Source organism: Vulpes lagopus, chromosome 12 (assembly GCF_018345385.1).
Source record: "Vulpes lagopus strain Blue_001 chromosome 12, ASM1834538v1, whole genome shotgun sequence".
Lineage (NCBI taxonomy): Eukaryota > Metazoa > Chordata > Mammalia > Carnivora > Canidae > Vulpes > Vulpes lagopus.
The window spans coordinates 36,375,113-36,402,150 of NC_054835.1; the positions used below are offsets into that span (position 1 = coordinate 36,375,113).

Here is a 27,038-nt window from a genome sequence, read left to right on the forward strand (position 1 = left end):
TCGCCGAAATAGAGGACAAGTTTATTTTTAGTATTAAAGAGGTTAACAATAGTTCTCATTATTCTGACTTATCCATATTCAAACTCACCTGCTCAGAAAGAGGCAGACCCAGACAGTTTCTAACAAGTCCTACTAATAATTAGGAAAGGAGTTACAATAAAGATTATGTGAATAGGAAAGATCAAAGAGTAGAAAATGCCAGAGGTATCCAGAGACAAAGAAGGCTTTCTGTGACTGAAATAATATTTTGTGTCCATGGTTCAGGAATAAGATGTTTCTGCTGGGAGCTGAGAAATCAGGATGAGAGACCTTTGGTAGTGCAATTGGATGTTGGAGTTGTCTGTGGCGCCCTTTTTGGCTACTTTAATTCAATCAGTGGGAGAAAGAGACCTGAGGACAAGGAGGTAGAGGTGGAGGTGGAGGAGGAGGAGGAGGTGGAGGAAGAAATTCTCAATCTCTGCTCAATCACCAGCCACAAGGTTAGGACTGAGAGCTGACTGCAAATATACTCAAGAGCTGACCTTGATGGGCACTGGGCCAACTCAGAAAAGGAATCACTTCGTACTCAAGTCAAGCCTGTTGTGAATGAAAGGCCCGCTCAGTTCCAGGCCAGGGCCCTTACACCGAAGGCCCTCAGAAGACTGGGCACCAGAGGTGAGGATGACCCAGCTAATTGTGTGATCTAAAAGGTAGTAACTCACAAGGATGGAAGTAAGTGCTCACCACTATTCTTCAGATAATCGATGTGACTCCATCCTTAGGGCAGCAGGACTGAGTTAAATCCCTAATAATTTCATGTTAGGCAGGATCATGGGTCCTAACTCCTAAGTAGAAGCTATAGGTTCTACTCTATGAAAACCCGAGTACAGTATAGACCTGAGGCTGGGACACTCAGAGAGTGTGGCAAAACACATGGTCTTCAAAGATCTGCTTCTCTCTTGCTGGGAAGGTCTTGTCACAAATTGGACAATTCAAACAAAGAGCCTCCATGTGCTGCTGCTCCAAGGTGGGACCAAAAATGTCGTCAGCCAAGTCTGATTTGCAGGTGGGGCATCTCTTCATGGTGCGCTGGGGAGAAGAGCAGCAGTCAGCACCGGTGTAAGCCCTAAGCGGCAGGGGCCAGGTCTCAGTCCTAGTATATCCTCAGCACGGAGCAGGATGCTTGGTACACAGCAGGTGCCCAAGAAGCAGAGGATGAACGAACAAATTCATATTTGGAGATACTGACTGAGGCTTTCCTACCTCAGGATTGAAAGGACCTACTATGTTAAAGCACTCTGAGAACTTCTGGCCCAGAAGGGGCGCTGGACATATCTTGTCGGGCTGGCTGCCTAGTTCACATCTCCTCCCTTGTTCTGGTACCAACTCTGCTCACAGGTGGAAATCTGCAGCGGAAACCTGATGGGTGAACCGTGCTTTCTCCTCCCCACCACAATAGGCTCACTCAGCTTGGGGTTTTGACCCAAATGATCCAGGTGACTTCTGGAGTTATCAAAATGAACCAGTCTCCCTATGGTTCTCTCATGAACTGGAGCAGGAAGGGGCATTTCTCAAGGATTTGGTGTGGGCAATCTCATGATTCACATACTTACCAGGCTTGGGGCTGAACTTTCCTGGATACCTGAGGATCATAAAAAAGATTCCCTTCAGTGAAAGAAATACCATCCTTGGATTCTCCAGCTGTCATCTAGCAGCTGGTTTCTGTAACTCCCTTCATTCCCTTTCTCCCCACTGCATCTGACTCATTCTTTCTCCTATGTACCATTAACTGCTGATAGAGGGGATCTAGGTCAGTGATAAAGGGAAAAGAGGAAAAAATAATGAAGTGGCATTTTTGATACACACGTTTATGCTATATAATTAGGAAAAAAAATACCTCCTCTTTTCAGCATAGGGAATATCAGATTTTAATAAAATGTCATGATTTAATAAGAAAGCAATTTGAGAATAGATTTTAAGACTAAAGCCATGCAAATAGGTATCTTAAAAATATTTTGAAAGAGAAAATGTGTAACCCTGCCTGTTGTAAAGATTTGATTGGGACTTTTTTTTTTTTTTTTGATTGTGACTTTTAAGAGAACACAGCTGCTTTAAACTGTCAAGAAAAGGAAACGAGGTCTTCTATCACTTTTGGAGAAAAGAAAAAAGTTCCCTATTCCCTTGTCCCTGGCAAGGACAATCTGACACCCTGCCTTTGAGTAACAAGACTGGTTTTCATCCCTGTTCCTGACCTTCAAACCACCCCGGGGTCTCTGTGGGGCATGCTGCCACTACCCTTGGTCAGGCCATCAGAATGACTGCCACAACTGCCCATTCCTGGGTGGCATACCCATCTCTTATGCTTCCATTTCCAAACCTTAATTAGCTTCCTCAGCTTTGTATGTGTATATCTTCTGCATAGAGACATTTCTCTGATTTATATATTTGGAATATAGCCACGGGACTCAATTTGTGTCTGCTGCCTCTAGGCGAATGATCTGATTTGCGTCTTCTAGATTCAGATTTATTTCTCAATTAACACTCCTCGCCTGGCAATCTTTCTATTGGGTCCTCAGCTTCTGCCCAGCAAGTCTTAACAATGAGACTGGTCTTAATTAGCATCTCAGACCAAAAAAAAAAAAATTTAGTCAGGGAGATGGCTGCAGGCAAGGGCCTTCTAACTCAACTGGCAGTTGTCTTACCAGAATATGGGTTTCCATAGACAAGTGCTGGATTTTGTCCTGCACCACCTTGATCTGAAGTAGGTACTTGATATGGCAAAGAGTCAAAATCCAGACCCATGTAACTCAGCAATCTGCTGTTCTCCCTCTTCAAAAGCTAGGAAGAGAACATTTATAGAGACATGTTAAAAGACAACAAAGAATGGCCACACAAGCCAGGGGATGCCCATTACAGGTAGTTCTCAATGAACAATGTGGCACTGGAGAATCCCAGGAAGTGATAAATTGTTATTCTTCTAAAGGGGAAAAAACAGCAGCCTCAATACTCTGAAGATCTCAGTTCCCAATGCCTGAATTTAAATGCATACTGAATTGTTTAGACTAATGCAAAAAAGACTTGTAAGTCTCTAAATACATACCAACTGAAGGTGGGTACAAAAGTTGTGTGCATATAAGAGGGTGGCAGGAGCTATATTAAAGTTGAAGCTGTTATACATTATTGAGAGAAAATTTTTTTTAAGATTTATATATTTGAGAGAAAGTGTGCGCACATGCGCGCAAGCAGGGGGAGAGGCAGAGGGAGAAGCAGACTCCCCGATGAGCAAGGAGCCTGATGTGGGGCTCAATCCCAGGACCCCAGGATCATGACCTGAGTGGAAGGCAGACGCTTAACCAATGGAGTCAGCCAGGCACCCCTGAGAGCAAAACGCTTCTTTTAGTTCCCTTCCTAGAAAAATTTTCTTACACAATGTGAATATTCATCTAATTTTCCCTTCTTCATGTTTTATCCTTTCAAATACATATACCAACAGAGAGAGAAGGAAGGAAGGAAGGAAGGAAGGAAAAAGAGGAAGACAGGGAAGGAAATGAGGGAGATTTGAGAGAAAACAAGCAAGGACATACAGCATTTATTCTTAGAAAAAAAAAGTTCTTAGAGAAAAAAATGAGTAAACTGCCCCTTAACATCTTAAGAGGGCTTTACTATACAGCTCTTAAAACTTTCAAATATCAGATCTTTTCCTTCCTGTTGCAAATTATGTGTATCCTCCCTCCCTCCCTCCCATTGCCCCATCAAACTATACCAGGAAACAGAGATTTCAAAGTCAACCTATATATATCTAAATCAAGAGGGTGAGGATGACAGGACCGGAAATAGACTAAGGCTCCTATGATGCTGAAAGGCACTGGCATAAATGACATAAACCTAGTGATGATCATTTAGAAGCCTGGCCCAGCACGGTTATAGAGGGGAAAGATGGAGAACCATGGGGGGGTGTAGATCTAGAAGAAGCCAGAGGGCATGGACATCTAACTCTGATGCAAGAGCACAAAAGTACTTTTAACTACAGCTTTTTTTTTTTTAAGTTTTTATTTATTGTTTTTAATAATCTCTATATCCAGTATGGGGCTTGAACCCACAACCCTGAGGATCAAGAGTCACATGCTCCTCCAACTGAGTCAGCCAGGTGCCCCCCAAGTGCAGCTTATTTGCTGCCATCATCCTTGATCAACCAATAATAGCTTGTGTTTAATCTACAGCAGAAAATAAATATTGATTGGATGAATGAATGAATGAATGAGTAAATGAATGCAGAGCATTTTATTAGGGGCCTGCCATGGGTCCAACACTGGCACAGACTGTCACTACTGCCCTGGTTTGGTAGAAGAAAAGGAAAGAGTTGTGCTGAAGGAAAGGGGTCCCCTCAGCCTAAAAATGATGTAGGATATTTTTCTCCAAAGACAATAGCTACAATAGGTGTGAAGTTTTTATCACATCTCTGGGTCACCCTGATTCTTCTCCTTAAAACCTTGAGGTTTCTAGGGGCCCCCAGGTGGCTCACTCAGTTAAGTGGCAAACTCTTTTTTTTTTTCTTTAAAAATTTTATCCATTTTTTTGACAAAGGAAGAGAGAGCACAAGAAGGGAGTGGCAGGCAGAGGGAGACGGAGAAGCAGGTTCCCAGCCAAGCCGGGAACCCAACGTGGAGCTCAATCCCAGGACCCTGGGACCATGACCCGAGCCAAGGGCAGACACTCGACTGACTGAGCCATCCAGGCACCCCAGTGGCCAACTTTTGATTTCAGCTCATGATTTTAGGGTCATGAGATTGGGCCCCAAGTCAGCCTCTATGCTCAGCAGGGAGTCTGCTTGAGATTCTCTCTCTCCCTCTCCCCTCTGCACCTACCATGTGCTCTCTTTCAAATAAATAAATCTTTAACAAAACAAAACAAAACGCCTTGGGGTTTCTACCCTCTTGTACACACTTACATCATTTTCTTTTTCCAACCTCTCTTTTTCTCTTTGCAGAGTGCTACACATAATCTTGTTCTCACTCAGTGTTTTAGACAGGCCAGAGTTCTCATCCTGTCAATAACAAAAAACAATTAGGATTAGGATCACATACTACAATCTGGGTCCGAGGTGGGGTAAAACAAGGGGATTGTAGAGGATCTGGTTTCCCAAAGTGGTGGGACTGAAGTAGGGGAGAAGGGAGCTGGGGTGCAGAGAAGGCACAGTGGAGACGATGCTGGCTTACAAAGAAGTGATTTAATAAAATGCCTGAAGACCTGGCATCGAGATGCCTATTTCTTCTGGTTTAGCTGGTAGTATAAGTGACCAAAGAGTGGAAAAGTAATAAGCTTGGGGAAAGCCCTAAGACTGACTTCTCAATTAGGAGTAAATGGAACCCTGTTTAACTGCACCCAACCATGGAAACAAGCATTTTTGTCTTGAGTAATGTCTCACTTGATGTGGTGTGAGGTACATAGGTCTGTGTGACTCCCTCCCGGGAAGGACAGGCATCTGGACTCCAGTGACACTGAGGAAGAAGGAACCCTGGAAGGCATTTATCTGAGACAAGGAACCCGGGCTGATCTAATTTGATAAACCCCAAACTGGTAGGCATGCTTCCGTGCTTCCCATCTCCTACCTACAGACGTACATATGCACATACCTCACAAAAACACTTAAGCTAATCCTACTAGTTGTGGTTTTTTTCCAAGATTTTTTTATTTGAACGCTGGTGCCCAAACTGCTGTGCGCTTCTAGCCGACCCTGAGGTAGTAACGCCAGAGAGGCTACCCGATGACAGTGACTGCAGGCTCCTGGCTCCCCATCCCCATTGGCTCTTGCTGGCTCTTCTGGTCCTGCTTCACTTCCTCAAAAGGCAGAAATAAGAAAGGACTATCTGAGTCTGCACAGAAACCTGCCCAATGGTTACAAAAACCTTCCCTGAGACCCCTGGCTGGACGGGGGCCTCTATTTCTGGGAATCCCCAGATTGGTTTCTGGCCACACACTCTATCCCTCCTCTTTTTAGCAGAAAGAGAAATGTTTCTCCTTAAAAACTGTGGACAGTCCTCTGGGCTTGGTCTAAGAACCACAGGCCTTCACACCCCACGCTTCCTGGGCCCCTGGACTCTGTCACCTACCAGTGCAGCAGCCCTGAGTTGCCTGATCTGTCTGTGGAGTCGTTGACACTCTTTGTACTTCTCTAAGAAACAGGCTTTCCCGGCCTCTACCTTTGCTTTTAGGCGCTCCACCTCTTGTACTAACTGCTCCTCCACTGCTGTTTTCTTGTTCCTAGGCCCCTAAGGTATAAGACACATAGTCCTCATAGGTAGGGGCCCTTTGGGGATGTGAGGAATAAAGAATTGAGCCCCCGGGTCTTGAAATATATTCCACAATAACCAAGGAAACCCATACCTGCCACAAGGAGGTTCAAACCTTCGAATGGTGACAGATTACTTAAAATAGTGATGCCTTTGCTACATCAGAGGTCACAAACTCCACTGTGGCGGCTGGGGCTGTGCCAGTAATGTGGCTGAATGAAGGAGTTGAAGGCAACAGAACAGTGAAGGCTATAGGTGAGTGAGAGCATGCGGCCTATCTAAAGGATGCAGCAGCCGCCCAGCCCAGGCATCGCTGCTGTGCAGGAACACGGGCTCCATGCTGCCAGAGGCTCTACGTTTTCAAGAAGCTAGAAATACACATTAAAAAAAAAAAAATGGGGAATGTTCCTATTTTTAGTTGTTGGTAATGGATTCAATTTTTGAAAAAACACCACCTAGGCCAAATAAAACATTTCTTTGGGCTAAACTTAACCTGTGAGCGGCCGATTTCTTAACTTTGTTCTCCTGTTTATCATGCTAAAATATCTAGTATCTTATGTATGGTAGGTACTCCCTAGTTGATTGAATAATGGCTGAGTGAATGAATAATACTGCATACACGACGGGATTTATAAGCCCAACAGCTAGATATTCTCCAGACACCACGGTTTCTCATACCCTTCTATCAATTCAGAAAATGAGGCTTCCTGGTACCTATCACCACCATGAGGCCTCTTTTCCAACAATCTATTATAGAAAATTATCAATTAGGCTTTCATTACTATATTACTATAGCTCAGAATAATTTAGGATGATAAATGCTAATTTAAATTATAACAAAAATTCTGACTACTGCAGTATTTTCTAACTGTAGAACTTGACTTTATAATTGTTCATTTGTCTGCCCCCATGATAAGAAGGGGGTAGGGGTGACTCTGGGTGACTCCTGGCCCAAGGCCCTACTGATGACAACCTGTTATAAAGTACTTTCGATATCCCTTTACCACTGATCACACGTAGAAACGGCCACCTCTCCTAAATGTTTTGTAAATGACAAATTCTCTATCCTTCTGGGTGAAGAACAACATGTCCAGAGGTAAACACTATTCTCCTTTTTTTTATCCTGTCACCAGAAAATAGTCCCTGTCCCTTCCTTCCCATAGATTCCCTCCCATAAAGCCATCCAAAGACAGACGTGCCATTAACTCTTGTTGTTTCTTCATGGCAGTGGTTTCTTCCTGCTTCATTTCCTCTACCGTCTGCTCCAGCTTCTTCTGGTGCTCCCTCTGCACAAAAACAGATGTCAGTACCACTGCTGGGCAAACACAGGCTGAGCTAGTGAGCAAGCAGGAGGCAGAGAGAGAGAAGCAAGTCTTCTCTTGTTTCTGAGAAGAGCCATGAGATCCCTCATCTCAGATGACCTCCTCTGAGACCTTTCCCACAGCCAGTGATAGCCAGGTATATGACAGAGTAAAGAAAGAACAATGTATGTTTTCTTGCAAATGTCTAAAAAATGTTGGTTCCACCTGTGACTCTACCTGTTGAGTTAAAGTGAGAAGGAGTTGGCTCTTTTCCTTTTTCAGATGCTCCAATTGCTCTGTCTTATCTTGATTGCCCTGAACAAGCTTCTCTATTTCTTTCTCTTGAGTTGAAAGCTGGGCCTAAACCAAAAATAGTGAATGTAACCAAGATATAAAAAAAGGAAAACCGAACAGGAACAATACTGCTTAACGTACACTAACACAGAGAAATGTGTACTCCTCGGCAACTCCCAAGTGTTGGACATCCCTGGAACATCTTCACTTCTCAGCTCTCCCTCACACCCCAAGGGTCTAAGAACTCAACTAAGGAAAATCCAAGAAACCACTCTTTAAGGCATAGCTTCCGAAAACCAAGAGTGATTCAGCTGTTACCTGCTTTACATTCTAGATTTTTTTCCATTCTAGGCTTTTGAGAAAGAGTGCTTGAAAAGATGTTGTAGCTAAAAAAAAAAAAAAAAAGTTTGAAAAGCACTGGTAGAGCTGACAGTCCTCCATCTTAAGAACTCATGGAATATATGAATTGAAGAAAGTATTCAGTTCCTTGTGGACCAGCACTGTAATAATGATGGTGTGCTAGGGCACGGGGTAGGGGGGTGGTCAACGGGGTAGGGGGGTGGTCAAGAGTAGAAAACCCCCTGCAACTTTAGTTTGCCACTTTGAAAGGCACAGTTAGGTACTCACCACAGTGAAATGGATCTTTCTCTCTCTGGGCCATCACAGGGTGACAGCCAGGGGAAGATAGTAAACTTTGGGAAAGGTCTGGCATTACCTACCTGGAGTTGCTCCACTTGGACTCCCAGCTTCTCATTTTCTGTGGCCATCTTCTGATTTTGTTCTTTCAGTCTGTGGAGGTAAAGAGAACTACGTGAAAAATACACTCATTCCAGATCAGATCCCCCAGGCCTTCAACGACTGAAGGCTGCCTTGGCCCTATGGCTTGGAATTAGTTCAGAATCCATTTGGCCTTGACCCTATGGGTACGGAATGAGTTCAGAATCCACTCTTCTTCAATACTATTTTGGCTTCCTGACCTCAAACTGCACGTATGCAACACTTCACATTAATACTTAAACTCAGGTTACTTCGCTTTACCATTCAGATACTAATTCTCCAACCTAGAATCACACCTATCACTGCCATAATAGGAAGACTGTTTGCTAAAGAATTCTGGAGATCTAATTTGACCCTGCCCAAGTGGGTAACATAGCAGATCCTCCCTTCCAAGAATCACACTCACTGAAGCAGCTCTGTCTCCCAGCAGTCCTTCTGTGCCTTCACTTGCTGTTCCAATTTCTTATTGGTGCTCTTTAAAGTTTCTAGGTCCTCCTGCAGATCAAGACGTCAAAGGAATAGACCATTTCTGAGACAACCGTTAGTATCTCAAGCAGCCAATAAATATTTACTGGGCACTTACTACCTGTCAGGTACTTATTACATGTCACAACAGTGAATGAAATATCCAAGTAAAGGGGTTTCCATATTGAAATGTTAATTTGTTCTTTCCACAAAATGTACTCATCTTAATTTCTCTTCCACTGGAGCTTATATTCATCCATTAAAAAATTTGTCATTAGGGGATCCCGGGGTGGCTCAGTGGTTTAGCGCCTGCCTTTGGCTCAGGGCATGATCCTGGAGACCCAAGATCGAGTCCCACGTCAGGCTCCTGGCATGGAGGCTGCTTCTCCCTCTGCCTGTGTCTCTGCCTGCCTCTCTTCTCTCAATCTCTCTTTCACGAATGAATTAAAAAAAAAAAAATCTTAAAAAAAAAAAAAAAAAAAAAAAAATCTTTAAAAAAAGACGTGTCATTAAACAAATACTTAAGGAGTGCCCTGTACTGTAGACACAGCAGCGAATGAAATAAAGTGACTATTCTCTTTGAAAAGTGCTGTCCAATAGATTCATGAATGCCACATACACAATTCAAGTTTAGGAGCCACATTTAAAAAGTAAAAAGAGGGCAGCCTGGGTGGCTCAGAGGTTTAGCACCACCTTCAGCCCAGGGTCTAATCCTAGAGACCCGGGATGGAGTCCCACATCAGGCTCCCTGCGAGACTCTCCTCTTTAGCTCTGCCTGTGCCTGTGCCTCTCTCTGTGTCTCTCATGAATATATAAATAAAATATTCTAAAAAAATAAATAAAAAATAAAAAAATGAAAATAAAAAAGTAAAAAGAAACAGACACACTTCATTTTACTAATAGTACATTTAACCCAATATATCTGAAATATTGTTTCAAAGTATAAATAAGGGGAATATTTTAATTTTTTTATTAAGTCTTCAAAATCCGATACATCCTTTATGCTTACAGCATATCACAAGATGCCATGTTTCAAGTGCTCAAGAGCCATATGTGGCTAGTGGCCCCATACTGGGCCTATACTTTTTTCTTTCCCAACTTTGTTCTGCAGCCAACCTTGTGCATCAATAACAACTCCCTCTTTTTTAGCTTCAAGGTTTACAAATTCATAATCTTTTTATTTTTAAGATCTTATTTATTCATGAGAGACACACACAGAGAGGCAGAGACATAGGCAGAGGAAGAAGCAGGCTCCCTGTGGGAAGCCCGATGTGGGACTTGATACCAGGATCATGACCTGAGCCAAAGGCAGATGCTCAATCATTGAGCCACCCAGGTGCCCCTCATAATCTTTTTAAAAATAATTTTTAAAAATTGTAGGAAAAGGTACATAAAATTTTCCATCTTAATCATTTTTAAGCCTAGAGTTCACTGGCATTAAGTACATTCACACTGTTATAAAACCAGAACTATTTTCATGGTGCATAACTGAAGCTCTATACCATGAAAACACTCCCTGTTCCCCCCACCTGCCCTTCTGCTCCCCGCCACCACCATTCTACTCTGTTTCTATGATGTTGACTACTCCAGGGACCTTATACAAGTGGAATCACATGATGTTTCTCTGTGTCTGACACATTTGATTCAGCTTACTGTCCTTGATGTTTATCCATGTTGTAGCATGTGTCAGAATTTCTTTCCTTTTTAAAGCTGAATTAATATTCCATTGTTATCTACAGGCTAAACCATGTCTATCCATGTATCTGTCACTGGACACCTGGGATGCCTCCACCCTTTGGCTGTTGTGAAAGCTGCTGTTATGAACATGGCTGTTATTAGTTTCTCTTTCAGAATACAAGTATTATCAATCCCGAGAGGGAAACCGAAACTCAGAAATGTTAAGAAATTTCTCCTGCTTCATCAAATAATAAGTGGGAGAACCAGTCTGTGTAACTCCAAATATGGGGTTTTTAACCATTATAAGGTCCTGGCTGTAAAGTACATGAGTTTTTCCTCTCATTTTTATTAAGTTTTATATTTTAATTACTAAAAAACATGAGTTTTAACATAAAAAAATATGAGCTCAAATCTAAGCTCCTTTCAAAGTCATGAACTGATTGTGACATGGAGCAAATCACCTTAACATCTCTTGAGCTGCTGGGTGGTTGTAAGGATTAAGGGAAGTGATCTGCTTGATTATAGTGCCTCATTTACAGTGCACATAGTAGATGTTGAACAAAAACTGGCTTGTGTTATCCTTACAACTGGTAGCAAGTCGGCAGGAGAGCTAATCCAAGAAGCCAGACCCTCTGATTCTTTGGCTAGCACCTGGCAGGTGAGCTGTAGAGCTCCTAGGCAGACACTGGTTTCTGACAGATTGTGAGTTATACCTCTGCCATCTCTGTTTGTTATCTCACTGCCTGGAATAAGCCAGATCTGCAGCCTGGACCTGTCACCCACACTTCTTTACCAGCCCAGGGCTGAGGACATCACAGGCATTTGTGTGACAGCAAAGTATAAAGAATGGTCTGTCTGGGAGTCAAGAGAAGTGAGTCTTAACCCAGTGTGATCACTAAACTGATGCCTTCCTTTTTCCTCTGGGCCCCAGTGTGCTTACCTGTAGATTAAGAGCTCTAAAGATGGTGACTGCTGAGGTCTGTGTGTTCTGGAACTTCTAAGGTATGACCTCAGTGTAATCATTTTATAGTCTTTAGAGAAGACTCTCCTCTTTAGCTCCTTATCAACTCTAATTTACCACCTGCTGATTGGAAAGATGTTTCAAAAGAGAAGTAGCAGAGAGTTTGGATAATCTGCAACCTTGCTGTAATACTCTTTACTCTCTTGACGTCCACATTCCAGCTAATCAAAAAGAATAATTTACAGTCTAGTAGGAACGAGGAAGAAGTGTTCAGACTGCCTGGGTTTGAATCCTGGCTCCATGACGGATTAGCTGAAGAGATTATGTACTCTTCTAGGCCTCCGGTTACTCATCTATAAAACCAGGGTAATAATAGTACCTACTCCAAAGTTTAAATAAGGTAACCTATATAAGAACTATTAACACTGTGCCTATTCAAAGATATCAGTATAAGGGAGTAAGATCACAAGCAAAAGAGACACCATCCAGATCTGACCTCAGTACTCCAGGTTCATTTTTTTGGTTTGTGTGTGTGTTTTCAGGTTCGCATTTAACTAGCAGTCATACCTCCTTCTTGTGGAGCTCAGCCTGCATGTCTGAATTCTGCTTCTGGAGGCTGACACAGCTGTCCTTCAGCTCCTGGTTTTCTTTGCAAAGCTCCTTATTGTGCTGTTCAATTTCTTCCACCTCACCCTATGAAAAAGCATCTCATAAATTCATATTTGACCCTTTATAGCTCGATAGATAATCAAGTCCCTCTAGCGGAACATTCCCATAGGCCAGGATGCTGAGGGTCTGGTGGATTCCCACCCATATGGTGACATCCATGTACCCTGAATGGGAGCACCTCTTCAGTACGAAGGGGAGGGGATAATGTAGGTATATCTGTATGATTACAACACTGAGCCTGTCATTACCAAGAAAGAAAGACAAAATTAAGACCACAAAGAATTAAAAGGGGGAATGACAGAAGAATGTAGATTTTTCTTGCAAACACTTAGTTTGTCTCTCCTAATGGACTCAGCTCCTAGAGGCCAGAGACAGTAAGTGATTTAATATATTCTTCACTGCCTACCACAGGGCTGAATGGAAAGGTGATCTGTGAGTAATTAAAAGAATCTAATATTCATGTATGCCAGGCTCTGGGTCAGAACTGAGAGCTACAAAGTATATTTGGTGCATCCCTCCTCAAAGGAGCTTGTAAATTGTGGTAAGATGTGCAGATGACCAAAATTAAGTAACTGGAAAAGTTAGGGGAATAACTGAACGCCAACTGAGTTACAGCAGCTTTAGAGAAAGGATAAATCACTTATTGTTGTGATTCCTTTCAATGTTCCTAAGCCATTTCTGAGTAGGTTTGAGTGGGTACTGTATGCATTTCTCCCAGTAGTATGTTAAGACATCTGATAAAGGCCTATTGATAGAAATTCCACCCTATCCTGAAATTACTCCTCTTAACGGCAGGAAAGGATTGAGGGGATATGTTTACAGACCTGAGTGGTAACAACCAGGATATCATCCTCATTTTCTGGACGGAACTGGAAAGGGATACTTGCTCCCCGAACTACACCATCCTGATCCACATAGCAGAACTGGTAATACTCATCATCCTTGGGGAGGTAATAAGCTGTAAACACAACATGATTTTTAATCCAAAATAAGGTCTGTTAAGAAAACTAAAAATCTGGAAGTCTTTTATTTGCCTCAGAAAGCTTAAGCTCAAGGGAATTAGTCTTGGTTGCTGTCTTCAACACCTTTGATCCAGTATTTTTCTCACCTTTGAACTGGACTTCCTGCTGTTTGGCTGAGTCGCTGTTTAGATCAACAGGCAAAGTGACCCACATGAAGGTGTAATACTCACGGGTTGTCTTCCATCCCACCTGCAATGACAGAAGGCTCTCATTCAACATCTTAAAGTGCTCAGAGGAAACTCATTTGTGCAAGGTCTTCTTAAAATGCATTCATTTTTTATTTATGTTGAAAATACCACAGAATGAGTCCATTATATGTGCTAGGAGGTCTGATACAACTAGATATTGGCGCACACACACACAGTGCAGAATACCTGTCTTAGAAGGAAATGAAAACGGACTCCTCGACACCTGAGACAAGAGTTCTAAAAATTCTATCATTACATTGGACAGAGAATGGTGAGTGACTGGGGAAAATAGTTAAGACAGTTCTGGGGGTGTGAATCTTGATCCTGCTACCTTCTCCCAACAGTGTTTTTAGAATTTCTTAATCACAAAGTCCTTCTGACTTGCCATCTCCATTGATCAGTCTTCTCCCGTGTCCAGGCCAGTCTTGTCACCCACCAACCTAGTTATACTAGTACATTTAAAAAATGCGGTTCTTCAGATTTTGTTTATTTGACGAGAGAGAGAGAGAGAGAGAGAGAGAGAGAGAGAGAGAGAGAGAGAGGAGAGATATCAAGCAAAAGCAGGGGGAGTGGCAGACAGAGGGAGAAGCAGGTTCCCTGCTGAGCAAAGAGCCCAACATTGGGCTCAATCCCAGACTGTGGGATTATGACTTGCGCCGAAGGCAGATGCTTAACTGACTGAGCCACCAAGGTGGCCCCCAAAATACAGTTTTTGAATCATGTGTATATGGGAGTGGAGGGGCAAAAGCGTTCTTAGATTATGAGGTAGGTCCCAGATAACAGAGTCCAGTTAGGATTTTCTTCAGTGTCTTTTTTTTTTTTTTTAAGACTTTACTTATTCATGAGACACACAGAGAGAGAGAGAGAGAGAGAGAGAGAGAGAGAGAGAGAGACACAGGTAGAGGGAGAAGCAGGCTCTGTGCAAGGAGCCCGATGTGGAACTCGATCCCAGATCCTGGGATCACGCCCTGAGCCAAAGGCAGATGCTCAACCGCTGAGCCACCCAGGTGTCCCTCTTCAGTGTTTTTCTTAATTCATGCTTAATGAAGGCTTTTTGGTGACAAAGATACTGACAACAATCTGGTAGTCATAGAGGCCTCTTCTAGGTATTGAATGCAGTAAGTCATGATGTAAGTATACTGTAAAATATGCCTCAGAGCAGAAAGCTGGCTAAGTGGAAAATATTCTCAGTAAATGTGAAGAGGGGTAAAAGATGGCTCAAGTCATATCTGGAAGATAAAGGCACACCAGAGAATAGAAAGGGAGCCACTGTGTCTTCAAGGGGAGAACACTCAGCAAATGAGAAGTGAAATTACATTTATTGCCATATTTTGACCCTGCCTGAGCCCAGTGGGAAGAAAAAGAACTAAAAATAAATTCCATTTTTATATATGAAGGAATCAGTGCAGGGTTGAAAAGGCTACACTGAAAGCTCATCAGAACATACCAGGGCATGTTTTAGTGTCTCATTAATACACACCCCATTGCTGTTAGCATCTCAGAGCCACCATGGCCTGCAGTGGTACAGGAAGCAGGAATTTTATGGAGTCTTCATTCACATCCTGGAGTTTCTTAATGCATTGTGACCAAAATATCATTTGGGAAGGCCTAAGAATTACTGCAGTCTTGGAACAAGAAAACTTCTAACCACCTGCAATTTCTGGCTTGACTCCACCACCTGAGTAGTCCTAGTCCCAGTGTGCCTCTCATGGCATGACGGTCCCCTGAGTCCTTGGAAACATTTAAATGCCCAGGTAAGGGAGAACATAGAGCACAGGACTAAGCACTAAAGGCAGGAAAGCCAAGTCCCACTTACTTTAGGCTCTATCATTGCTCGTAGCTTTTGCTATATTGAGAAGATGAAGCATATAGCACATTCAAAAACAGTTCACAAGTGCCTGCTTGGTGTCAGAAAGGATCCGTATCAGGCCTGGTGAGGAGCTGAGGAATATGGTTGAGACTGCACTGCAAATGGCTCAGCTGGTGGAGCATGAGACTTTTAATTAATTAATTTTTAAAAAAAGATTTTATTTATTTATTCATGAGAGACAGAGAGAGAGAGGCAGAGACACAGGCAGAAGGAGAAGCAGGCTCCATGGAGGGAGCCTGACGTGGGACTCAATCCGGGGTCTCCAGGATCACATCCTGGGCTGTAGGCGGTGCTAAACGGCTGCGCCACCAGGGCTACCTGAGACTTTTAATTTAAAAAAAAAAAGAAAAAAAATTAAAGAGTTATTTATTTGACAGAGTGAGTGTGTAAGAACAAGCAGGGGGAGCAGGAGCAGAGGGAGAAACAAGCTCCCCTCTGAGGAGGGAGCCAGATGCAGGGCTTGATCTCAAGACCCTGGGATCATTACCTGAGCCGAAGGCAGACAGTTAACCAACTGAGCCACCCAGGCGCTCCAGAAAAAAATTTTAAAGTGATCTCTACACTCAATGTGGGGCTTCAACTCACAACCCCAAGATTAAGGGTTGCTCAGCTCCACTGACTAAGCCAGTTAGGCACCCTGAGCATACAACTCTTAATCTCGGGGTTATGAGTATGAGCCCCATGTATGATGTGGAATTTACTTAAAATTAAAAAGAAGGGTGCCTGGGTGGCTCAGTATATCATCCAACTCTTGATAACCCTGCAGTCATGATTGCAGGGTTGTGGGATCAGGCCCTGCATTGGGCTCTGTGCTCCGCATGTGGTCTGCTTGAGATTCTCTCTCTCCCTCTGCCCCTCCTCATGCATGCTCTCTCTCTAAAATAAATAAAATCTTTTAAAAAAAGAGAAAGAAAAAGAGAGAGACTATTTTATAAGAATACCAGGTGAGCTTTCCAAGGGAGATACGAAAGACAACATTTTATAATCAACTCTTAATCCTCTAATTTACCATCTGTTGTTAATATGAATTCAGCAGAGTAGGAAAAAAAGAAGAGGTTTAGGAATCAAACAAATGTTCACCATTTACTCACTGGGAGACCTTGGGAAAGTCACCATCTTGAGTAATTCATTTTATTCATCTGTGCACAAGAGATAACACTCCCTGAGGGTGCTGCTATGCTGTGAGGCTCAGTTAGAAAACACACATACTCATGTATGCAAGCATGCATAAAACCTAATCAAAAACCTTGCACATCATATGTTCTCAAAAAGTTTGTATTCTCTTCGTTATTCTTAAAACTTTCTTTCAGGCTGGGTAGCTGTTCAAATCAATAATAGCTTTATGGACAATGAACATGAGAGGCCATTTTTTGTATTAATGGTTTTCTTTATGGAGTCATGGTCATACCTCTGAAATGCATGAAGCATTCCAAATATAGATGCAGTTTTCAAAAATGTTTTTTAAACATCTGTTAGTAAAAATCATAATATTTTCATTTGGTTTATGTCAAGTCCTCACTGGAAGTTGCTGCGTCCTTGGAGAATACAAACAGTCTAGGCTAAACAGAACTATAACTGTGTTGCAAAAAAAAAAAAAAAAAAAAAAAAAAAATTACAGTTTACATTTCAAAGGCAAATAAACAATTTTCTAATTGTCCTCTTTTAAAATTATCCATATCTGCACTGTCCAGAATGACAGCCATGAGCCACATGAGAACATTTAAATTTAAGTTAATTTTAGTTAATTCATTAGCTACGTTTTAAGTGCTCAATAACTACATGTGGCTAGAGGCCACTGTACTAGACAGTGAAGGTACAGCTCCATAGTAGAAAGTTCTACTGGACAGCTTTGCTACACATGGGGAGGAATTCTCTTTTCCAAAATAGGAAACACTCGGTATGTCAGTTTTCTGTGTCAGGACATTCTTTAGTCTAATTATTCAGTATCTGCAGTCTCAGGAGGTATCCTGATACTTGCCAGTGTCTCTCTGGTTGTCTACTATCCTGCCTCTAAACGCCAGCTTCCATGGCTCCATCATTTAGCTTGGAATTCCAAACAATTAAGGAAAAGTAACTCTATGAGGATTGTGAATAAGCATCAGCTCCTTCACAGTGCAGTCAAGAATGATGTCTGATTTCAGGATAAACAACATTGGCAAATAAGCATATGACATACTGAAGTGTCAAAACAAAGGTCACTTACATTGGAATTCAGCAGTGAAAATTACTTATATTTGACCTTTATTTCCTGTCTCTGGATATAATAGGAATATCTGTCATTATGGGGTGTGTGTGTGTGTGTGTGTGTGTGTGTGTGTGTGTGTGATGTGAGAGAGAGACACACAGATGGGGGGAGAATGGAAGGTAGAGAATAAGTTGATTATAATAAAAAAAGTACTATTTCTGTACTTTAACTGGAAGGGTATTAGGGACCTCAGAAAATTTCTATGCCTGGAAATCTTTACAAAGAAGCAAATCATACTTATTCAGGAACAAACCTCTTGGACACACGGTGTCAAACCAGGTAACTTCTCAACATCCCTTTTAGGTACATAATACTCATATTGAACAAATTGAACACTCTTCTAAGTAAGAAAGCAACGTTTAAGGTCACAGAAATTACCTAAGGAGCCACTCACCAACTCACAGATGAATATTTCAAAATAAGATAAATTTAAAATATTTACATTTGGTCTTTGAAAGCATAATAAAACTTGGGGGGCTATAAGATTTGCCATATTGGCTTGCAACTGAAATTAAAACTTGAGTCCCATAGCAAATGCTGGTGTGTGAATAGGAGGTAGGGGAGTGCCAGAGTTTAGTTTAGAATTTTAAAATTGGCAAGGGGCACCTGGGTGGCTCAGTTGGTTAAGGGTCTGCCTTCAGCTCGGGTCATGATCCCAAGGTCCTGGGATCGAGCCCTGTGTCAGGCTCCCTGTGCAGCAGAGAGCTGTTTCTCCCTCTCTGTCCACTGCTCCCCCTGCTCATGCTCTCTAAAGCATGAGCTAAAAATCTAAAAAAAAAAAAAATCTAAAAAAAAAAAAAAATTTTTTTAAATTTGGCCAAAAAAGGTGGGGGGGGTGGGGAGGGGAGAGGGCGGCACCTGGGTGGCTCAGTTGGTTAAGTGTCTGACTTCAGCTCAGGTCATAATCTCAGTCCTGGGATTGAGCCCTGCACTGGACTCCTCACTCAACAGGGAGTCTGCTTATCCCTCTATCCGCCCCGCCCCCCCCATGCCACATCCTACTCTCTCTCTCAATAGGTAAAATCTTAAAAAAAATTAAAAGGGCCAAATATAAGACACAAAATGCTTATATTACACAGTCACACATTCAGATAACCTCTAGTTCCCAGTCACTTGGTACTAAATTAACCACTTACTCTAAAGATGCCAATCCAATCCTTTCGACGGGGAATGAAATGCTGGGTGAGCGTGTAATAGCATGTGACATCCCCTCCAGGGACATAGAACTTCTCCACACTGTTAAAGATGACCTGAGAGAAATGACAATGATCCAGCAAGACAGCTGACGTGGGGGGATCTTCTACTGTCTCTTCCATGGTGGGCGTCCTGTTATGAGATACAGGATAAAATAAAGCTCAGACAGTGTTGTCTGAAATGTTGGGAGATTTCTGGGCTCTCACCCAGGGAACATTCCATTGGAGGCAAGTCAGGAAAAGCAAAGGCCTGACAAGGACTGAGATCATACCACTTGCTTTCTGTTTCACTTTGAGCCATTTTGTATTCATAGCTTCCTATGCTCTAAGAACTTTCTAAGAATGTCTTTGATCTCCACCACAGGCACCACCGCCCTCATGTACCTTTATTTTCTGCTTATAGCTTGTTTGTTCCACTTTTTCTAAATGCCTTAAATAAATAAGGCAGGCTAGAAGAAAATAACCTGAGCTGGGAATGGTATGACCTAGAGTCTAGATTTTTCATCCCACAAGTCCTGTGACTTTTGGAACATCAATTTCTCTAGATTTCAGTTTCTTCATTCAGTTACATTTATCCTATAATTATCAAGTCTTTGCATGTATGTATTAAGGCATTCTGCTAGGAGCTGGGTGTGAGTGCAGAAGAAAGGTAGGGTTGAGAGCAGATTATCTGACAGGCACCGATGACAAGCATGGGTTCTGAAACCCGAACAGTGAAGTTCAAATTCTAGCCTCACCAGCCATTAAATGCATGAGCTTAAGCAACACACTTAAATCAGCTGGGCTCAATGCCTGTTCCCTCACCTGTAAAATAGGGCTATTAACACCTACATCATTTTTTTTTTTTAACATTAACTGAAATAATGCAAAATCTGCAGGCCTTAACTCACTACTTGCCATATAGTCACACAAAGTAGAAATATGTAGAATGATAGAATAAAGTACTAGCAGAATCTGCAAGAAGGGCTTGCCAGATATTAGTGATTTTCTTAATATTGTGGAGTTTTGTTTTGTTTTCTGGTATAGTCTGTGCCCTCAGAAGGGTCCCATAGCAACATGGTAGTTAAATGAGAAAACAAGTGACTAACAAATAGATGGAATCAGTGCAAAATGCTCTTGGGTTCAAAGGAGGGAGAGATGCAACTGGCTAGGAAAATGGAGAAGAGCTCTGAGGGGTGAGTAGAGTCCTGCATAAGCCCTCAAGGAAGATGAGCCTTTAGGCTTGGGGGTGAAGAAATTCGAGGTGAAGGAAATGGCATGCATAAAAGCAACAGAAGAGAGAAATGCTACGTTTGGGGGACAGCAAGCAAGTTGGATCCCTATTTAAAACACTGGGGATATAACCTGTATTTCACTTTTGCAGGTCACAGTACAGATAAAATGTGATCAAGGATGGCAAACTATTTGGGAGGTAAAAACAATATAGAAAAGAAACAAAGTCTTTCAAATTGTTGAGATCTGACACTTCCTGCCTCTCAAAAGTCACCACTCCATCTTCTAAATGTTCCCCAGGTCTAACACTTAGTGAGTCCATGATCCTCAACCTAGGGTTTCATTGGGAAATGGAAACAATATTGTGGCTGTACATAGCAGATGAAGGAGAGCTGTATGAAGGAGAGCTGCATACAGGGGACTACTATATGATACCTTATAAATTTGGGTTGTATACAAAAGATTGTATACATTCAATTTCTGAAAATAAGTACAATAACCAAAAAACACAGCCCTTCTAGTCCTGCCTGGTCCTATTTATTTCCTGATTTTATTTTCAACTCTGAACAACCAGGCCTCTTCTTTCAACTCCTCCAGTAGTCAATTTTTTCACAAGAGAAGGCAAGGGGACTTTGGTGGCACTAAACTATTCTTGGGATTCAGTTAAGGAAGTAAGAAATGTATTGGCTTTCTGGGTTGTGGCACAGTTTAGCCACATCCTTAACCTCAAACCTCAGATCAGTTTTTCTCAGGAAAAGGGAGGTCACACTCCAGTCTAGGTCAGAACTAGTTCCTCATGATAAGCTGTTGCCTGTGTGATCTCTTGGATGCTATGGGAGGGTGGGAAGGGAGGTTTCTCAGCTTGCAGACCCCTCTCTTTCCTAGGGGTCTCAAGTCATACTGAGGCCAGCATATCCCCTCTGTCCTCAGCCTGGAGTAGCATTTATGAGCTTGTAAAATAATTTAATCTGTTGTCTGTGGATCATAAAGAACACTCAGGTAAGAGTGGCTTCAGGGCCTATCTCTCAATTAACCTAAGTACTCAACTCTTTTACTTCATAACCCTATCACCCCTGTATATACAACATAATGTCTAGCCCAGAGTAATTGCTGATTAACTATTCACTGAGTAAGTGAAATGAAATGCATGTGATTCATCAAAAAGTGAAAGGAAGGGGGGGCTTTGTAGGTAAACAATGGTGTGAATGACCGTGGGACTAATTCTTTTTTTAAGCCCTACTCTTAATTTGTTGGATACCTTAGAGGAGCTGCTGTTTCTCAGCTTTTTCTAAAATAGGACGAAAAGATGATAATCTCCAAGTGCTATATCAATTCTTGGTATGGCTGGTTCAGCTGGCATAGCTGGTTCAAGTGGCATGGTGCCAAAAAAACAAAAGGCACAGATTTGATTTCCTTAAGGACCCATAAAATTCACACTCCATTACCCACCTTCTACACTCAAACTCCGGCAAGCTGTTTTGCAAATGGATGTTACTCTGAAAGGCAAGACCAGCCAAGGGTGTGAGGGCTTCGTACACCCTCCTTCCTACTAGAAAAACAATCTATAAGCTCATGAACAGAATACTGGAGAAAGGACAGTATGTGTACACACATGCGTGCATGCACACATACACACACACAAATACACAAGAGTTCAGTTCTGAGGCTTGAGTTGACATATAGCCAGTGGAAACAAGCTCTTTAAAAATTTTTTTTCTTAAAAAAACGTTATATATTTATTTATTCATGAGAGACACAGAAAGAGAAAGGCAGAGACACAGGCAGACGGAGAAGCAGGGAGCCCGATGTGGGACTCCATCCCAGGACTCCAGGATTATTCCCTGGGCCAAAGGCGCCCCAACCACTGAACCACCCAGGCATCCCAAGGAAACTAGCTCTTTTCTTTTCTTTCCTTTTTTTTTTTTTTTTTAAGCTCTTTTCACTTATACAAACACCTAATCAGGGGGATCCCTGGGTGGCTCAGAGGTTTAGCGCCTGCCTTCGGTCCAGGGCGTGATCCTAGAGACCCGGGATCGAGTCCCGCGTCAGGCTCCCTGCATGGAGCCTGTTTCTCCCTCTGCCTGTGTCTCTGCCCCTCTCTCTGTGTCTCTCATGAATAAATAAACAAAATCTTAAAAAAAAAAAAAAACACCTAATCATCTGTCTAGAAAAGTCAAGTCTTGGTTGGTTCCTGATCAAAAATGTAAGACTCCGTGAAGCTTCCCATTTCAGAGATCTCATCACCAGGACAACACAGAGGGAACCTAGCGGCTCTCTAGGTATTTGGAACTCAATTGTTCTTGAAACTCTCCTCTGCCAAGACTGGGGAAGGAGCTGAGGAGGTAGGCAGAGTGGAGAACAGCAATGGCTTCACTTCTCTGCTTCTTACCAAAGCTGAAGACGGAAGAGGCTGTGAGCATAACCATGATAATCTGACCTGGGTCAGTTAGGAGTTACCTCATTTAACTTTTTCTGCTTTAAAAAAAAGGGGGGGAGGGGGCACCTAGGTGGCTCAGTGGTTGACTGCCTTTGGCTCAGGTCCTGATCCCAGAGTCCTGGGATCAAGTCTAGCTTCAGGCTCCCTACAGGGAGCCTGCTTCTTCCCTCTGCCTATATCTCTGCCTCTCTGTGTGTGTCTCTCATGAATGAATAAATAAAATCTTTGAAAAACAAAAAAACTTTTTCTGGAAGGAAGGCATCTACTACTAATTTTTAAGATCAGTGATCCTGTTCAGTAAACCTTTTCCTCTTTCCTAGTGATTAGGTTCCTTGGGAGAACTGGGCTCTGAAATTGGCTAGGAAATCACCTTGCTGTCAAAGCGGTCCAGAAAGGACTGTTTGTGGAGGGGCCAAAGAGGACATGGAAAGAAAAGCAGAATGATTTAAGCATCAGCTTCCCCTTCTTTAACTGCTCTTCCCACTATAGAACCTCTCCACCATCCACTTATAATTCTGACAATATCCATGAAAGGAAGTAAGAAATAGTAAAAGAGCAAAAGTTACATTTAGAAGCCTGGAGAACTATGGAGTCATGTAAAAGCAGTGGGATGAATTAGGCCCCATAGAAATCATGGGATTTCCACCTAATTCCCTCCTCCTACCCTCATACCCAAGACTAGCCACATGAGGAGTGAGCAGGGAAAACAAATAGGAATGTCTAAAAGCAAACCACTGAGTATGGGAAAATAATGCAGAGATTCTACAAACTGTCAGAAGCACTTCACTTGGACTCTGATTTTTCCAGCTCAGTTTCCAAAAGTATTAGTGTCCTCAGAGGATGTATGCAGTAACAGGCAATGTGTTTTAAAATGAGTCCCCTGAACTGGCTTCTGGCTTCTAAGAAAACCTGACACATTTTCATCTAATGAGCTTTTCAAGCCTAATATACTACTCCCATGACTGTTCCATGAGGGCATATATTCTCTTACGTTCTCCTGAAGAAATGAACAGCTAATTCTACTTTTGCTGAGTGAATCTGTAAAGCACACTGATATGCTTTCTAGCAGGAAAATTTTAAAATATTATAACGTTTCCTGGTTCAGACTCTAACAATGCAAATATGCAACCAAATCAGCTCCCCAATCTTCCTAAAGATTTTTCCCCATGTATGCTGAACCATGAAGAAGACATGCATATTAAAAAAATAACTAAAGTGAAAGGGAATAGAGGGGAAGGGAGAAGAAATGGGTAGGAAATATCAGAAAGGGAGACAGAACATGGAAGACTCCTAACTCTGGGAAACGAACTAGGGGTGGTGGAAGGGGAGGAGGGCGGGGGGTGGGGGTGACTGGGTGGCGGGCACTGAGGGGGGACACTTGACGGGATGAGCACTGGGTGTTATTCTGTATGTTGGCAAATTGAACACCAATAAAAAATAAATTTATTATTAAAAAAAGAACAGACACTAAGAAAAAAAAAATAACAAATTCTACTGTAGAGTATGTCTAACAGTTTACATTAGCCTTTTGTACCAGTGGGCACATATTTAGAGAAATGAAGACTATCAGTATCAGTAGTTCACAGAAGGAAACCAAATGTTCTCAAAGCCAAGAAAGAAATGCAAATCAATTCTTCGTTTGGGAACAGTAAAAACAAAGAGAAGCAAACAAACCCAAACTCTATTTAATTCCTTCATCTTGCTTATGTAACTTTCTAAACTAGTAGCTATTAGCAAAATGGATGATCTGATTTCAATCCCACTCCTCCCGTGCACTGGAAGAGATGCTCAAAACTACCCTTAGAAAACCTGGACAGTGGCAACTATGGCTCCGAGCAAAAGCAAAAATAGAGTCATTGGCCTTCAAATTACTGAACTACTTGCTCTAATTAGAAATTTCCAAGTTCATTCTAGTTCTTTACCTAAAATCTTTCAGTGTGCCTTAGAGAACTTGTAGATCTCCAGGAGGCTTGTAGTACTCCTCATTAACAACTGTTGGGACTGGCTGCCCAGCTTGTTCTAAGCAGGCCCTCAGCCACATCCCACAACAGCTGTGCCAGCAGTACTAGGAAAGGAAAGAAAAACAGCTCTGGGACATGAGATGCAGGCAATAGAAGAAACTGTGTGAAAGCCTCAAAGCTGTGTCCTAAACCTCTATTTACCTTAAGTGAGATGGTACACTTTTTCCTTGAAAGGGGTGACTGTGCTAACCCCTGAAGTGACATGGGTGGTGGCAGGGTTCAAAGTGCAGTGGAAAGGGAACAAGGTTAGGAGCCAAGAGACCTGGGTTCTTGTCTTAGTTCTGCCACTAACTAGCTCTGATATCTTGGCCAAGTCGCACTACCTCCTTTTAGGCCTCAGTATCTTCATCAGTAAAATGCATGGATTGGGCTAGAAAATCTCTAAGAAACTTTCCGGCTTTAATGAACCTAGGTGAAGGAAAAAGAGAGTCAAAGGTCATTTTAACAGTCTCTCTTTTCATTGAAGGAAATAAGGAACCATGGTATTATATCAACAAGTACAATGTGTTTAAAGAGCCTAGATACTATCTGACTTGAAAGATAATACTTATTGGTGCTATGTATCTCCTACTACCTTTCTTGGGGTCCTTTCTACTCCAGAGCTATCATATCTGCTCAAGGGTAGAGTTTCAGGCAGAAGCCCTTTGAAAATACCTGTGAAAGTGAGTCACCTGGATATTCCCTAATTACGTACTCTACATAATCTACAAAGACCTACTGCATTAGAGCCCTCGGTTTTAAACGGTTTTTGCAACAGGGGGAAGTAAGTTATAATACGTAGCATCTGGGCAGCCCGGGGGGGGGGGGGGGGGGGGCTCAGCGGTTTAGCGCCGCCTTCAGCCCAGGGCCTGATTCTGGAGACCCAGGATGGAGTCCCACAGCGGGCTCCCTGCATGGAGCCTGCTTCTCCCTCTGCCTGCGTCTCTGCCTCTCTCTCTCTCTCTGTCTCTCTCACGAATAAATAAAATCTTAAAAAATAATAATACATAGCATCTGTATCCTTCCACTCAACTCCAGTAATAGCCACTTGTTGGCTTGCACCAGGAGCAAAGAATCCAAGTGATAGAAAAAAGTTAACATGCCCAGGAGGGGTTGAAATTATAATGGGAAAACATCAGCCCCAAGCCCAGGAGGGGTTGAAATTATAATGGGAAAACATCAGCCCCAAGACTAAATTGCTAAATTGGGCTGATTGGTAGCGGTGGGGAGGGGCTCTCGGGAATCAACTGTAAAGCAGAAGGTCATTACACTCCAGCTGCTCTTTCTTCTGCCTAGAATATCTCCAATTACAGAAAGCCTCATCTGAAGAAATGGGACTTCAGGGATCAAGCTTACAAACAGGGAAACTGAGGCCAAAGAGAAAGTAACTTGCCTAGGGCTCGCCTCGGCCCCATAGCAGAGATGCTGAAGCCTCAAGGATAGGGATTAAGGAACTACCAAGATCTCTGCCCGTTGGGGGGAGGGGGGTGAGAAGACGGGGGTGGGGGTGGGGTTGACGCGGTGACGTCAAGACACCGACTCGCGTCAGAGGGGGTCCCTTCTACTCAAGGAGCCTGCCACCCGGCCACAAGCACCGAAACTCTGCGTTCCTAGGGAGAAAACTGCCCCTCAACCCTCCAGGGCCGTGGAAGGAGCTCCAGGGGCTCCATGACGCCACTCACACTTACTGTCACCCTAGAAAGATGGAAGGAAGCGAAAACCGAAACCAGTCGCACCTCTGCCTCCCAAGGTCCTTTCTGAGGAGTGAAAGTCTGAATTTGGAGAACCCAAAGGTCCAAATGCCCCTAATTGCCCTCCTATACCCCAGGGACTCACCGGGGGTAGCAGCCGGCGTCGGCGCAACAGCAACAGGGCAGGGCAAGGGGCAGGGGCGGAGCTAAAAACCCAGGGGAGAGCCCATCCCGTATGGTCCCGCCTACCACGTCACAACGGCTGCCAAGCCCCGCCCCGCCGCGGTGCCTGCTGGGACTTGTAGTACTCAGGTGCTGGGCTCCAGGGCTGCTCAGCTGCACTTAGGTGGTTTTCTCCCATCCAGAACAGCAATCTCATCCCAAGGAGCCTATTCTTCCCCTAGAAGGAGTCGTTTACTTGTAAAAAATCACAGAATTTTCTTTCAGTCCTGAACGAGAAAAGGCCATTGAGAGGTCATCTTAATTTTCTTCTGCCTCTACATACCACTTCACTAAGAGTCTTATAGATGAGACCCCCCCTTTGCATTTAATCATCCTTCCGTCAGCCCCTGAAGGAGACCCAGCAGTCTCCTTGGGTGTCCCAGTTTCTGTGTTTCATCAACCACCCCCCTTTTTAAAAAAGAATTTATTCATGAGAGACACAAAGAGAGGCAGAGACATAGACAGAGGGAAAAGCAGGCTCCCTGCAGGGAGCCTGATGTGGGGCTTGATCCCAGGACCCTGACGTTTCACCACTAAGCCACCCT

At 42.9% G+C, this 27,038-nt stretch overlaps 1 protein-coding gene across 1 annotated transcript; it reads right to left on the minus strand.

Moving 5' to 3' along the window:
* Positions 1-26,498, minus strand: CALCOCO2 (calcium binding and coiled-coil domain 2). The gene is made up of 13 exons (XM_041726099.1): positions 26,417-26,498; positions 18,875-19,064; positions 13,522-13,624; positions 13,238-13,371; positions 12,312-12,437; positions 9,048-9,136; positions 8,584-8,653; positions 7,808-7,930; positions 7,469-7,555; positions 4,928-5,023; positions 2,682-2,817; positions 1,593-1,621; positions 1-1,068 (listed from the first exon to the last, which is right to left on the minus strand). The coding sequence occupies exons 2-13, from the start codon at positions 19,052-19,054 to the stop codon at positions 892-894; spliced, it is 1,350 nt and encodes a 449-aa protein (XP_041582033.1). The 5' UTR covers positions 19,055-19,064; positions 26,417-26,498; the 3' UTR covers positions 1-891.
* Between the last annotated feature and the right edge of the window lie 540 nt (positions 26,499-27,038).